At 43.9% G+C, this 13,714-nt stretch overlaps 1 protein-coding gene across 1 annotated transcript in view; it reads right to left on the bottom strand.

The window, feature by feature from the left end:
* The window catches only part of CDS1 (CDP-diacylglycerol synthase 1), a 29,372-nt gene extending 17,569 nt beyond the window's left edge, over positions 1-11,803 (bottom strand). Inside the window, exons 1-3 of the mRNA XM_036382916.1 lie at positions 11,499-11,803; positions 3,333-3,460; positions 237-333 (exon numbers count right to left, since the gene is read on the bottom strand). Of these exons, the coding sequence (XP_036238809.1) occupies positions 237-333; positions 3,333-3,460; positions 11,499-11,588 (315 nt within the window). The 5' untranslated portion in view covers positions 11,589-11,803. The remainder of the gene's footprint in view (positions 1-236; positions 334-3,332; positions 3,461-11,498) is intronic.
* Between the last annotated feature and the right edge of the window lie 1,911 nt (positions 11,804-13,714).

Genomic DNA, 13,714 nt, shown 5'->3' with positions numbered 1-13,714 from the left:
TACTTTAATTCCTAAAAAAAAAAAAAAAAAAAAAAAAAAAAATTACAGTATCTAATAAGTCCTTTATCTGTAAGGTCCAGTTTTTAATCCCTCAAGTGTTTTGCAGAAGTATTTACATTTACAGAAATAAAAGACAATTGCTCTGAATTGTCCATGCAGTTTCCTTTCAGCTCAGGCATGATGAATGAAGAGATCAAATAACTCTTGCACAGAAGAATGCATTTAAATAAACTTACCAGAAGCATCAGCATAAATGATCCCAGATATATAATCAGAAAAAAACCAGAAATCATAGCTAGGGAGAGAATTCCACGAATCCACCAATTTTTCCACCTATTTAAAAAAAAAAAAAGGCAGCAAGCAGTTATAAATGAAAATGAATTCCACTTCCTCTGCTAACTAAAGATTAAACTGTATTAGAAACAGTGGGAAAAGCAGAAGTTTTTGTGTTTAATCAATGCATAGCAATAAACACAGGATCAAGCAACTATCCTACTGAACAGGATGCACAGTAACAGAAATTAAAGTTGGACACCTTTCTTCTACCTGCGTGCTGCCTCAACCCTGCCAAATGTCATTTGCAGTGAATTGGTACAACCCCATATTGAAGCTGCTGTGAAAATACATCAGGACCCTCAAAAGCATCACGTCAGCTGCAAGACTGATGAGAGCCCAGCCATGCAAGGGCTGGCATATGAAAGGAAGGCTGCCAGACAAAAAGTAAATGATTCTTTGAGGAGTAACAGACACAGAACAGAACCTCTGAACAAAACCTCCTTTCTACAACAAAGTAGCTCTTTTGCCAGGTAGAGGGTTATCTATTGGAAGCAGTTCTACGCTCCTGTGAGCACTGGAACCAGAACAGGAGAATATGTGGCAGTTGGGGTTGATGGGTCAAACTAGCTGTACTCTTTGACCTTGTAGATCTTGGCAGCTGCTAGTGGCTACCTAAGGAAAACAGAATAAAAATTTATGTTACTACAGAGTCATAGAATCATTTGAGCCGGAAAAATATTTAAGATCATCGAGTCCAACTGTCAGCCTAGCACTGCCAAGTCTACCACTAAATCATGTCCCTGACTGCCACATCTACACATCTTTTAAATACCTCCAGGGATGGTGATTGCACCAGATCCCCAGGCAGCTTGTTCCAATGCTTGACCTTTTTCCTAAATTAAACCTCTCCAAACTCCAAAGCTCTTTCCTAAATTAAATTTTCCTAACATCCAACCTAAATGTCCTCTGGCACAATTTGAGGCCATTTCCTCTAAAAGTCCACTGAAGCAACTAACCACAAGCTACTGCTGAACACAAAGCCCCCTACTATAGCCTGAAGACATTCTTCCTAATGTTTTGCTTTGCATCAGTCTTGTGTTTCACTGCTTCACCAGGAGATACACCTGGTTCAGTGTTAGTTTTGAATCAGACTCCAGTTCCAATGTAAACGTCAATAATTTGATTTTCTAGAATGTGACTCATTGACAGGTTAATGGCAGCTACAGCTACTAATTAGATTTGCCTTAAGTATCAGAATAGAGGCAGAAGAGGCTTTATCACAACATGTTTTATGCTGCTCTATGATGTGGGATACACAGTAGCAGCTTGGCCCTGGTGGCATATCCATAGTGAGCAAGCTTCCTCCAGAAGAATTCAGCTTCCTTTATGAGTAATGTTAAAATACCACATGTTACCTTGGGGGTGTTGGCAAGCACAGCACTGGAAAGACAACTTCAGTAAGACAAGAAGCCCCAGAATTTAGGAAGCCACCTGGCAAGTTTATTGTACCCCAACTCTCTGCTAGAAAGTTATAGACACCATTACTTTCAAAGGTCAAATACAAGGAGTATCCACATTTCTGAAAGGAACAGTGCAGTCCAACCATGCTGCACATGATGAACAATGATTCTGCTGGGATTGCTGGCTACTGAACTGGCAGGTAATTTCAACTTCAGCATTCATAAAGCACCAAGAATTTAATTTTACAGTCAGAGCACCCTTTGTACACTTTAGTGCAAACACTCAAAGAATTTCAAGCCCATGAAACAGGAAAGATTTCAGCTGCACCTCTTAGTTGCAGGCTTTGAGGTATCACCATGCCCTTTGAAACAAGTCTGATTTGGAGACCTAAGACTTCAACATTTAACACAATGACAGAACTCTGAAACAGACAGTCCTTGCAGTGTGATGGTAATAGAGATTATCACATTCTGCTCACAGTTGCTGCAGTTTAGAAACAGGCTTTTTAAAACCTGAAGCATTACATCTGCTTATAGCTCATGGACATAACAGAAATGGACAACAGATTAGAAAATAAGCAAGTAAAAAAATTCATTTCACAGTGCTATTGGAGATATCTGCTGGGGACCAGTTGTATTACAAGGATTTGGAAGGTTTTAATTATAGTCTGGATTAGAGATCCTTCTTCTGACTCTTGCAAGACCTAAGTTGCTTCTAAAATATACACTGTATATTGCTTAATTTGTTATATTGAGCATAACATATATATGACACCCATATTCATTTTAGTAGGTAGTTTTTTGGTATCTATCATGTAAATGCTCTTTTGTCGCGTTGGTGAAAAAACCATAATGCAACTTACTTGCCCCAAAAGCATTTGACTGATCAGGTGTTGTAAAGGGACTGCATAAAAATTATACAAGGAACTTTATCCAACAGCCTACAGGAATATGCACGTCCACACAACTATCTGTACACATACACATCCCCTCACATTTGTTGGCCATCAAGATCCTGGGAAGATGGAGGTAGAAACTTAAGTTTGAAAAGAAACAGCAAGAAAAAAAAATATTGCTTTAAAAAGTATGGATATATCAGTTATGATGTATTTAACTGTACAGCAAATTATTTAGAAGTGGAAATATCACAAGAATCTAGCAAATCTTGAGAATTTACTCAAGAAACCTTATCTTGAGAATTTACACATCTTTTCATTCATAAACCAATCCACCTCTCAATCTTGGAGGTAGGATATCAGTTTATTACAACCTCCAGAAATAATCATTCTGTAATTCAAATTCTTTAGGCCATGTTATTGCAATGCTTAGAGTCAGTAGATATTTATATAAATTGTGTTCATTTAGAAAAGCATGCAATGGGTAAACACAGGTGTATGCAAAAAATAGTCTACTGAAGGGACTATCAAAGCATAAATAAGTCAATAATATCCAGCAACAATTTATCCTTGAAATTTTCACACCTACCATATAAAACTTAAAACTGCAGTACAATTTGTAAGACTTAAAACTGCAAGATAATCTGTATGACTTTTAGCCACCAGCTGTTAAATTTGAGATATCTTTCTTTCACTGTACCTGGCAGATAAGCCTGACAAAGCCCTCTTGAGGATTTCTGGAGTGCTGTCTGTTGGTGGAGGAACATCAGGAATATCTGAATCACTTCTAAGGTCCAACTCATGAAGTCTTTCTTCCAAATCCACTTCCTATCACAAAAAGAAAAATAAAACTATCAGAAAACTCAATATAAAATGAAAGATTATCAGATCTTTTGTCAGAAAACAGTATTCCGAGTCAAACATTAGTTTAGGAAATAAACTACCTTCTAAAGAAAACTGCATTGCCTTCTAAAAGAAAACAATGGTATACTAGTGAAACGAGATGTTGTAGGAGACAAATGTATGCCAGTAAATGTTTATAGGAAGGCCTGTACTTGGATGTTGTGACATTACCTGCTGTACTCAAGAAACTTCCCATCCTAGGCATTACTTTTTCATGGATCTATGTTTCCAGAAATACTCCAGCTGACAGAATACTGGAGTTTGACAGAAATCCTCAAGCCTTTAACACATTCCCTCATCTACATCTCAAACTACCCTTCTATGGAATAAGGGGAAGGTTAAATGTCACATTAAGAAGAAACAATAGGAAACTTAATGCATGAAAAAAACTATACAATGAGAAAGGTTGCTGGAAGTTTTATACATGGTACATTGAAACCTCAGGCTTGAAAAGAACAATCCAAAACCAAACTGTGAAGTGACCGAGTGTCCCATGGACAGAGTATTACTCAAAATAATTTTGTGTATGACTGGAACACCATAATTCTTTCTTCAGTGCTTGCTGAGGACTGCTAGAGAAGACATCATTTAGACACACTGTGTGTCTGACCCAAATGCAAAACAGGTGCTATATATTTTGGTGTCAAATTGTTACCAACTCTCAGAGCACAATGTCAGGACTAATTTTCCCTCAGTTAAAGCCAACACAAAGGGTGACTTCAGTCATTGTAAAGCTGCAAACACCACAGCTCCAGGGAGCTGGAAATCTGCACTCAGCCCTGGCACAGCAGTAATGCAGAGAGCAATCTCTAGCTCAGTGTCTGGCTCTTTGGAGACCTGAACTTCCTCCTGACCTCCCTGACTCTCCTTACCTTCTTACAATCTCAAACAGCTTCCAGCCTGCCCTGGTGCCTCAAGTTCATCAGCTCTTAACAGTTCTGGGGACTGTTAAGTAACTGTGCTTTAAAACTTTCTTCTCCACTGTTATATGCTATTTCTCCATCTCCCTCTCTTTCCAACTTCCTCATCTCAGTTCTTTCTCCTTATTTCCATTCTCCTCTATTTCCATTAATTAGAAACTTCTGCTTTTCTTTCCTACTCTTCCATACAATATTACTTTCTTCCCTTGTTCTGAGTATTTTTGTCACTTTTTCTAAGCCATCAGAGGTACATCCTCTCTTTCATCCCCACTACAAGACACCATGGAATTCAGGTGCTTACACCCCCAGTCATCCCACCCAAGCCTAGCGTGGTTACTCTGTTTATAATCCACGGCCTTTTCCCTGCAGCTGCACTTCGGTGTAACCTCTGTCCAAGTGCCTGGCCTCTGCAAACAACACAAGGCAGAAAATAAAGTTTTACAAAGCTGGTTGCCCAAAGGCAAGGGCCCAGCCCACACCTCGGGGTTGGGCAGAGGGAGCCGTGGAGGGGCCAGGGGTCAGGAGCTGACCAGGGTGCTGCAGGCAGGCTCCAACCTCAGGCCCTCCCCAGGGACACTGACCAGAGGAAAATCACCATCCTTCCCATTAAGACAGTGCTTTCAGAACCTGAGACAGTGTGCTTGCACTACACACATGCACAAGGCAAGTGGGTAGGTATGTCCTCTCTTTTTTTAAGTTAGGCCTGGGTTTTTCTCATTCACTTGATGTACCACATATATGCCCTAGATTAAATAATCAATTTTACACCATTTACTTCTTTCAAAAAGGTGATCAATGCTTCCCCAGTCCATGAAACCCCACAGCTGAATAATTAGGCAGACTCTGCCTATAATTAATACAAGTAACAAGAGCAAATAAGCTCTGGTCCAGACAGTCTGTAGAACACTTGAAAAGGCACATAAATAAATAAAACATTACCACACACAACCCTGCTATTCAGAGATGTTTCTCACAGTGTTGTACCATAGCCTAAGAAATCACCTATAGATGCAATTGAGGGGATCACAGCTCTCTCCAAAAGCCATGTTTCAACTCCTGTGACCTGCTCTGGAGTGCAGCAAGCTGTCTGTACAGTCCTACAAGACACCACTCACCGCGCAGATGACGGGCATTAATCCTGGCCCTAAGACCATGACTTAGCGTCTTTAATATTAATCCCTGCTTGCAGATGGCAGAGATGTTCTCTCTTCTAAGTACTCAGAACTAAGAATATCCCCAAACTTTTTTATTCCACTTTGGTGTTGCAGAAAACAACTGTGTTTAAAAAAAAAAAAAACATACTTAGTTTTGTCCCTCTGATCTTTAAACACACAATTATCACTCATAAGCACCTCATTATCAGCAATACTTTAAATTTGCTACTTCTAACATCTGAATTCAAAAGTGCACAGCTTTCTTCAGAGTATTTAACCAGCTGGAAGAAGGGCCCTGTGTTTATCTGATGTGATTTTCAGCAGCTCATGAGAGTTTGGCTGGTGCAACCCGCAAGCTGCTTAGAACTTGGTGCATTTTTTTTTTTTGCCTTATATTACTAAAATAACCAAGGGGAATCAACACCTCAATTATCTTCAACTTCCCTGTGCAACATACCTCAAAAATTACTATGAATGCTTTATTTTCCAGTTAACTGCTATCACAGCCACAACAATTTCCTGAATGAGGCATTTAATTTGTAAACTCAGGAGCCAAAGAGGACATAGCTCACTAAAAGCTAGTTAATTGTCTTCTGCATCCTTAAGTGCTTAGAACCCCATCACTGGGGGACGAGACTTCCTTGCTAATAATTTTCTAAACTATTTTATGTGATTGATTTCAAACATTCCAGTTTATAGCCATGAATAACATCATTATGGAAGGAATCACTAAGTTAATCATTATAAAAGCACTCAAAAAAAAAAAAAAAAATCAAGAGCCTTACTACTGCAGCTTGACCTTGTAGAAGCAGTTCTGGAGTTCAGCACAAACCCAACCAGCCCTTCCTTCTCCTGCTCTTCAGATCTGAGATGTGGCCAAGTTTAGTACACAGTAGCATCAAGGACCTGTGAAGGTCCGTGGGAAATGCCGTGGGTTTCACACTGTGAGCGGGTATTTAGGAGGTTTACAAAGGTTAATTGAGACCAGCACAGGTTGTACTGTCCTAAGTGCCTAGGAAACCCTTCAACCCCACTCGAAATTAAGTGTTTTATCCAAGCTGTTTGGATTTTTTCCTAGAGTTTTCAAACTGCTGGTGACAGGACTGTTTATTTATGTACAGAGAGTGTGCCACTCCTGCCTGCTTGATTCACACACAAAGTGTCTGTAAGGGGTAGATGGTTTAAGTTTAGTATTCTCAAAAGACAAGACTTTCATCCTTGTGCTAAATCTTCTCTACAAGAACACAAATACTTGGCCATACAAAGGGGGAAACTCAGCCAGTCAAGAGCTTGAGCCTCCATACCAGGAATTCAGAACATGTGACATCTTGCCATAAATTAGGCTTCCGTGTGGATTTCTGCTTGCCCACTATTTTGCAACAGTTCATGAAATACAGCTGTGTGTCATGGAGAGAAATCCATCTTTCATCATCTAAAAGGCCACACATTTGAAGTGCTGCTTTGTGCCACATGCCCTCCACTACAATTAATACATGCCAAGCAAACCACGCACCAGAATTATTCTGGTTACAAAGGCACTTGCAATGTTCCTCTTGTATGGCATTTTCCCAGGACACCACAAGGAACTCCTAAGTAGATAGCAAATATGTTCTTCTTTGAGAATGTAACATCCCCAGGAAGAGCAACTAAAAAAATGAAGCCACTGTCCAACAATTTATGCGAAAAAGTTAATGAGCAAAAGTATTTAGTTACTGTCATTTTATAAGTCTAAGTATTACTTGAAGTATGTTTTCTTCTCCATCTTGATCTTTCTGCAGTCTCTCTCACAAGTTCCATAGTAAAGTCAAGAGTTCAGTTAGAACACATGGTAGAGTGTTTAATTAGTTGCACTTTGATACCTGCCTCTGAAGCCAAGATAAAGTATCAGAAGATCCTGAATAATGAAACCTTTTTTTCCAAACTATTAAAGCCTGGCATATGCAGAAACACAGGCGAGAGACCTGCACATACTGAATCAGAAACGGGAAACTACAGACCCTTCGTTCTCTGCATTAGTACTAATTCACCACCATTTCCAAGAAAACACATGCTTGGAAATAGTCTGCCTTGATTATTATTACCATGCATGTAGCAGAAAGCATAGAGGTGAGACTTCTCTGTGAAAATTAAACTGATACATTTTTGGGGTACTCCAAGAGATGTAATCCCAATGAAGTAACTAAATGATCCATGGCAGACAGACAGATCCACAATAGTCTATACTGCAGTTAGGAATTTCATTTATCTCCCAGCAGGTTTCTGAGGTTTTGGACATTAAAGATCCAAGTGCCAAACTGAGTTTCACAGGTCTGAACAACTTATCTGGAAATTGATTCCTTGGAAGGTCTATCCCATGGAACAGAAACAGCTTTTTCAATACCACAAGAGAAACACCATTCAGTGATTCCAAGCTTCTTGTAGTTATAAATGATTAACAGCCAGCAATGCAATACAATCACAATACCCCCTCCCTGTCCTACTCTGACAACTCTGTACAGTACAAAGAAGAATAACTGTAGGATTCCTTCCAGGATATGCTAATTTTTTTGGAAGCATTTGAAAGCACTGTCCCTTGCTTTTTAGCAAAGAAAACAAACAATTGAAATTTTAAAAGAATCATGAACACATGAAGATCAGCATCTGAATGCCAAGTCATTCCTCTTTCTCCCAATGCTCACAGAGTATTTATGAAGGCACTTTGACCAGACATTCTTAGGAAAAGAGCAGCCGGGGCAAGGAGCAGGAAGTAAGAAAGTGACAACCAAAAAATCACTCCTGTATGCCACAGGCCAATACAAAGAAAACAACAAACTTGTGAAATTGCAGGGCCCTACACAGCAAAGCCATGTTCACAGCAATTTTACAAAATGTCACCAGCTCAATAAGCTAGTGAGCAAGTGGAGACACTAAGACTTGCAGAGCTTGGGAACTTCAAGAAGCTTTCACAAAGGATATAACATATTCCTTCATACAAAACCAAGGAATTTAACTTTCCTTTGAAACTACATCAATATAGAAATAGCTACCAGTTGTTTCAAATTAGTGACAAAAAGGCATGCAAATGAGGAAGAAAATCCCCAACAGCTTCACTTGAATTCAGTAGGAAATGAGCATCTATGGACATAGTAAGTGTAACATGAAAAGTACCAAACAGCACGTTGAAAATAGGGCTCAAAGTAGAACACAGAAAAACCTTCCAACGTATTTAGTTTCTGGAGTTTTTCAATAAACATAGAGGGCTTCTCTACTTAGACAAAAGAAGGTGCATGTTGCCTTTATATATATGGAAGGCTTGGTTTGGGCCAACAAGAGCAGAAGCAGAACAAAGCACATACGATCCAAAGAAACAAGTTTTCTTCTTCATTACAAGTGATGAAGGGGGTGATGTTTCTGACCTGCATTCCAGAAAGCAGTGCAAACCCACTGCATCGTGGCTATCTTGAGTAGTTATCAGCCAAAGAACCAGTTTTGAGTCCAAATACAGGATCACCACATGAAAAAGGTCATCTCAAAATAGCCAGAGGACAATAAAAGTATCCACTTGCTGTAAAGTCCAGGCAAGAGATAAAGCAGAGTGATAACCATCTAGGAAGATGTATAATGTGACACCTGTGAATCCTGATGACCAGATGCTACTCATCAAATCACCTACAGCAGACATTATGTGTGTGCTCATATTCAAAACAGAGTCCCAAACTGTGACCCACTGATTGAAAACTCAGTACAAAATACTGGTTTATCTCTGCAGTTACCAATGGCACTAAAGCCATCTTAATATGTAAAATCAATCCCTACTGTCACTTGTGAGCCACGACAAGGGTCACCAGTGCTGGGCACATTGCAGATGGGTTCAACAACTCCAGTGGGAACACAGAGGGTCCCACAAATAACCCATGAGAAAGTCTCCTGTGCAGTGGAAAAGGCTTTCCATATTTGTTGCTCAAGTGAACACAAATGTATGCACATTGAAATTTATCTCCTGTAACCAGCAGCATCCTGGCTGCATACACAGCACCAGCCTCCTGTCTGCTCAACATCATCTGAAAAGGGATGAAACACTAAGCTGTTGAGTAGCTGGAGTAAAACCACAGTAGGCCTGTAAGTAAGAACAGCATTTCCTCTCTGAAAATCACACAGGTAAACCAAGATTAGAGGTACCCTTTGGAGGTCTGGGTAGCAGAGGCTTTGAATGGCAAGAATTCTTTGAAGGCAGCTCACTGCACACCTCAGAAATAAACTTACTCTGCAAAATAAAGCAAACCAGAGTATCTCCACAGAAAAAGGCAGCTTTTGGAGCACACTGTGATGAGAAATCATGTTTAAATTCAATTCTCATCTACAGAGAAATAATGTGCACAGCTATAGTCTAAACACTCTCTTATGTGATCACAACTCTCAATGTAGCACAGCACTACAAATTTGCAAATTCATTGGCTTTGAATTAAAGCAAGCAAAGCATGGAATAAAAAGTCTTGAGTTTCACTTTCCAGTTCCTTGCCACAATGCCTAAGGCAGACTACACACTCTGCAACATCAACATCCATGCAAGTTTAAGCAGTTCCTGATTCAAGTAAAAACACATGTATTGCTACCTCAATTTAGCCATCAGAAAGCTTTTTTCTAAACTTGAATTCCAGTTACCCAAATGAGACCTTCTCTTTCATTTTATTCAGACAATTAGCAACTGTAATGTGGTGATGTGCCTAGCTTTTGTAGAGATAAGCCTTAACTCCACAGCAAACAAAAGAACAGCACTGTGGCTGTTTTGCCACTGTAATGAACCTGATGCATAGACTTAGTATTTCAAAAACCTCTTGCCTTAGCAGAAATGTCATACTGTAAGTCCTTTCCAGGCCAGAGGTGAATGCCTATCACTTAACAGGCCATAAAGCAGAAAGAGTTGCTGAGGAAATGCTGACACAGCCTTTAAATGGAGCAGATCACTGTTCTGAGTTAGTTCCAGTGCTACTGGACTGGCCCAACCACACTGAAGTGTGCTCTTGGCCTGGGCCGGTGTCCCAGTTTTCTCCGGGATAGAGTTAATTTTCTTCCTAGTAGCTGCTACAGTGCTGTGTTTTGGATTTAGCAGGAGAATGATGTTGATAACACACTGATGTGTTGGCTTCGCTGAGCACTGCCTAGCCCAAGTCAAGGACTTTTCTGTTTTCCGTGCTCTGCCAGTGAGGAAGTGCACAAGAAGCCAGGAGGGGCCAAAACAGTTGACCTGACCTGGCCAAAGGCTCTCCTGGGGGGTATTGGCTGAGAAAGGCTGATTGCTGCCGGTTGTTGGGCAGGTGGTGAAGCAATTGTATTCTGCACCACTTGCACTTCCTTGGGTTTTATACGCTTTTTTGTCATCTCCCTTTTCATTAATGCTACTATTTCATTTCAATTATTAAACTGTTCTTATCTCAACCAACTGGTTTTACCTTTTTCCCCCGACTCTCCTCCCCATCCCACCGGGCAGAGGGGAATGAGGGGTGTGAGGGAGCGGCCGGGTGGTGCTCAGCAGCGGCTGGGGTCACACCACGCCATCATCTCCCTAGTCAAGAGGTGAGATACGACACGCAGCCACGGCGCTGAGCTTTCGCTGCGGGCCCGGAGAGAGCCTGGCCGCTCCCATTTCGGTCTCGCCACAGGGGAATGGCAATGGCAATGGGGTAAAACACGCGTGGGCACACAACCCCTAACTTGGCACCTGGCCCTCTCTCTCCTCCCGCCACCCGAGAGCGCGGTCGCGTTACAGCCTGGGAGGGACCGGGAGGGTCCCTGATGCCGGGGCCAGGAGAGCGGAGCCCCACGGGCGGCGCGGTCCGGGCCCCTGGCGGGAAGCAGCGCTGTCCCCCTGCCCCAAAAGCCGCCGCCGCCGCCGCCCCCGCGCGTTCTCACCTTGTCGCTACCCGCCTCCTCCTCCTCCTCCTCCTCCTCCTCTTCCTCCTCCGGCTCTGTGGCTGCCCTCCGCCGCCGCCGCGCCGACATCGCGCCGCGGGAGCGCAGCGCCCACCCGGGGGGAGCGGGCTCAGGCGGGGCCGCGATCGGGACGGGGAGGGCGCCGAGGCCGCGCCGCGGAGCCCGCCCGCCGGCTCTCCTTCCTCCTCCTGCTGTTCGGAGCCCGGCGCTGTCCCCACCACCGGGGAGGCGGCGCTCCAGCTGCGGACGCCGCCGCAGCTCGGGGGCGCAGCCGAACCCGGCGCCCCGGGAGCGGAGAAGCGCCCGCGTCCCCGCGGCCGCGGCTGGGGCGGAGCGGGCGGGCGGTGTCGCTCACTCAGGTGCGCCCGGCGCTCCGCCCCCGCCGCCGGCACCGCCCCCGGGGCGGGCAATGACCGGCCCGGCCCGCGGGGCTCCCGGCCCGGTGCGCGCCGTGCGCCCGTGGCCGGACGGCTGGGGCGGTGGGCACCCGCAAAGCGCCTAACCCAGGCGTGCAGCTCCAGCTTGTTCTCTCCTGGATGCCAGAATGGCCGCGGGACGCTGCGTGCCTGCAGCCCGCCGCTGGAATCCCCCGGGAGCCTGGGACAGCCATCTCCAGGCAGCCCCGCTGTCAACTTCGTATCAGCGTCCGTGCTGCAGCCCGCACGGGTTTCTGCAGAGTGCTTTGTTTCCTTCTGGGATACTCATGTCCACCTGCTCTGTGTCCATTTATGGAGACAGGTGTGGTGCTTGGCTTGTCCCTGCCCCACCGTGCCATGTGCCCTGCCAAGTGTGGTGCCACCGGAGTGCACAGAAACGAAACACACCTGCCTAGGAGCTCACAGTGGAGAAAAGCGCTCTGCCAGGCCAGCTACACGCGCTGAATTCCCGCAGCACCCTGTATCGGTGGTTGTGCCACTCCACCGTTCTTGTATGGCCACTCTCGGCCTGGCCATGGCAACAGCTGGCTGCCTGGGAGCATTCCCATAAAGACATGCAGTCTAGATGTCACTTCCATGCCCACACACCGGCTTACTGTGCCTCCAAACACAGGGCCAGCACCTCTTGTGAAGCAGTGTTGAGCCACTCCTGCAGTCATTTACATTATCCGTATGGTGACTGGCTTCACCAACCTTAATTGGTTTTGTTTCATTTTTTTTAGCTTTATTACATAAACAAGATTATTATTATGTCCCTCCGAAAGTATGCTTGGTATGTTTTTAATGTAAACACCATGGTTCAGAACTGATGCTGTGGGTGGACATGGATTATGACATTAGTAAAACAATTCCAATCTTTCTGCCAGGAAGTGGGGACACCCCAGTATTTCAGACAAACAGCCATTTATGTGAAATATTTTACCTGTGCACTGCTGACAGTCTCAGGGGGTAGTATGTCTGCAACATCCCCCAAAAAACTGCAAAAATGTGCTAAGAGAAGGGCTGGTCCAGCACAAAGCAAAGCAGAGACCCAAAGCTAGGCCAGACAGGCCACAGAAGCAGTTTCTGGCATTGTGTCCCTTGGTGAGATAATGTGAAAGGTGAAAGCAGCAGCCCACTGCAGGTCAGTGATATGGCCATATGGCCAGGCCTCTCCAACACTTTACTCTTGCTAAGTATAATTTTGATGTATTTCTCCATAAGTGAAATATTATGGGGTAAATTGAGTTGGAAAATTTCAGCTCTCTTTGCTCAGAATATGAGAGGGTGGGAAACAGATCCCCAGCAGGTCAGAAACCTAAACCATGCAATGTGAGCAGAGGGGACCCCGATGAGTAATGAGGCGTCCTTTCCACTCTCTCCTTTTTCAGTATGTTTCCCCTATTGAGTTTTCCCTTGTGAGTGCTCCTCCAGCAAAGCTCCCAGAAGAAACCAGTTTCCCTTACTTCAAGATGTGCATTTAGCCTGTTGGCCCTGCAAATGGGAGGAGCTGTCAGGGGGGAAAGCATAAACGTTTATTTTCTCTGTGCAGAGAGAATAAGAAGTGGTTTGTCTGGTCCCCACCCCTTCACTGCCCATGGCTGCTGCAGCACGTGGAGCAGACATCCAGGCTGTTTCCCCCAGCATGCAGCTCCCACATGTTCCTCAGTAGTCTGGATTGGGGTGGACACCGACTGCCCTGTTTGCACCGTGGAGCAGCTGGGTCTAGCTCAAGAAGTACATGCCTTGTTACAGCCCTTCCTGGTAAACCTGAAGTGA

The sequence above is a fragment of the Molothrus ater genome, chromosome 4, assembly GCF_012460135.2.
Source record: "Molothrus ater isolate BHLD 08-10-18 breed brown headed cowbird chromosome 4, BPBGC_Mater_1.1, whole genome shotgun sequence".
NCBI classification, from domain to species: domain Eukaryota; kingdom Metazoa; phylum Chordata; class Aves; order Passeriformes; family Icteridae; genus Molothrus; species Molothrus ater.
Note: the sequence above shows the minus strand (reverse complement) of the source record. Positions and strands in the feature narration are given on the sequence as shown.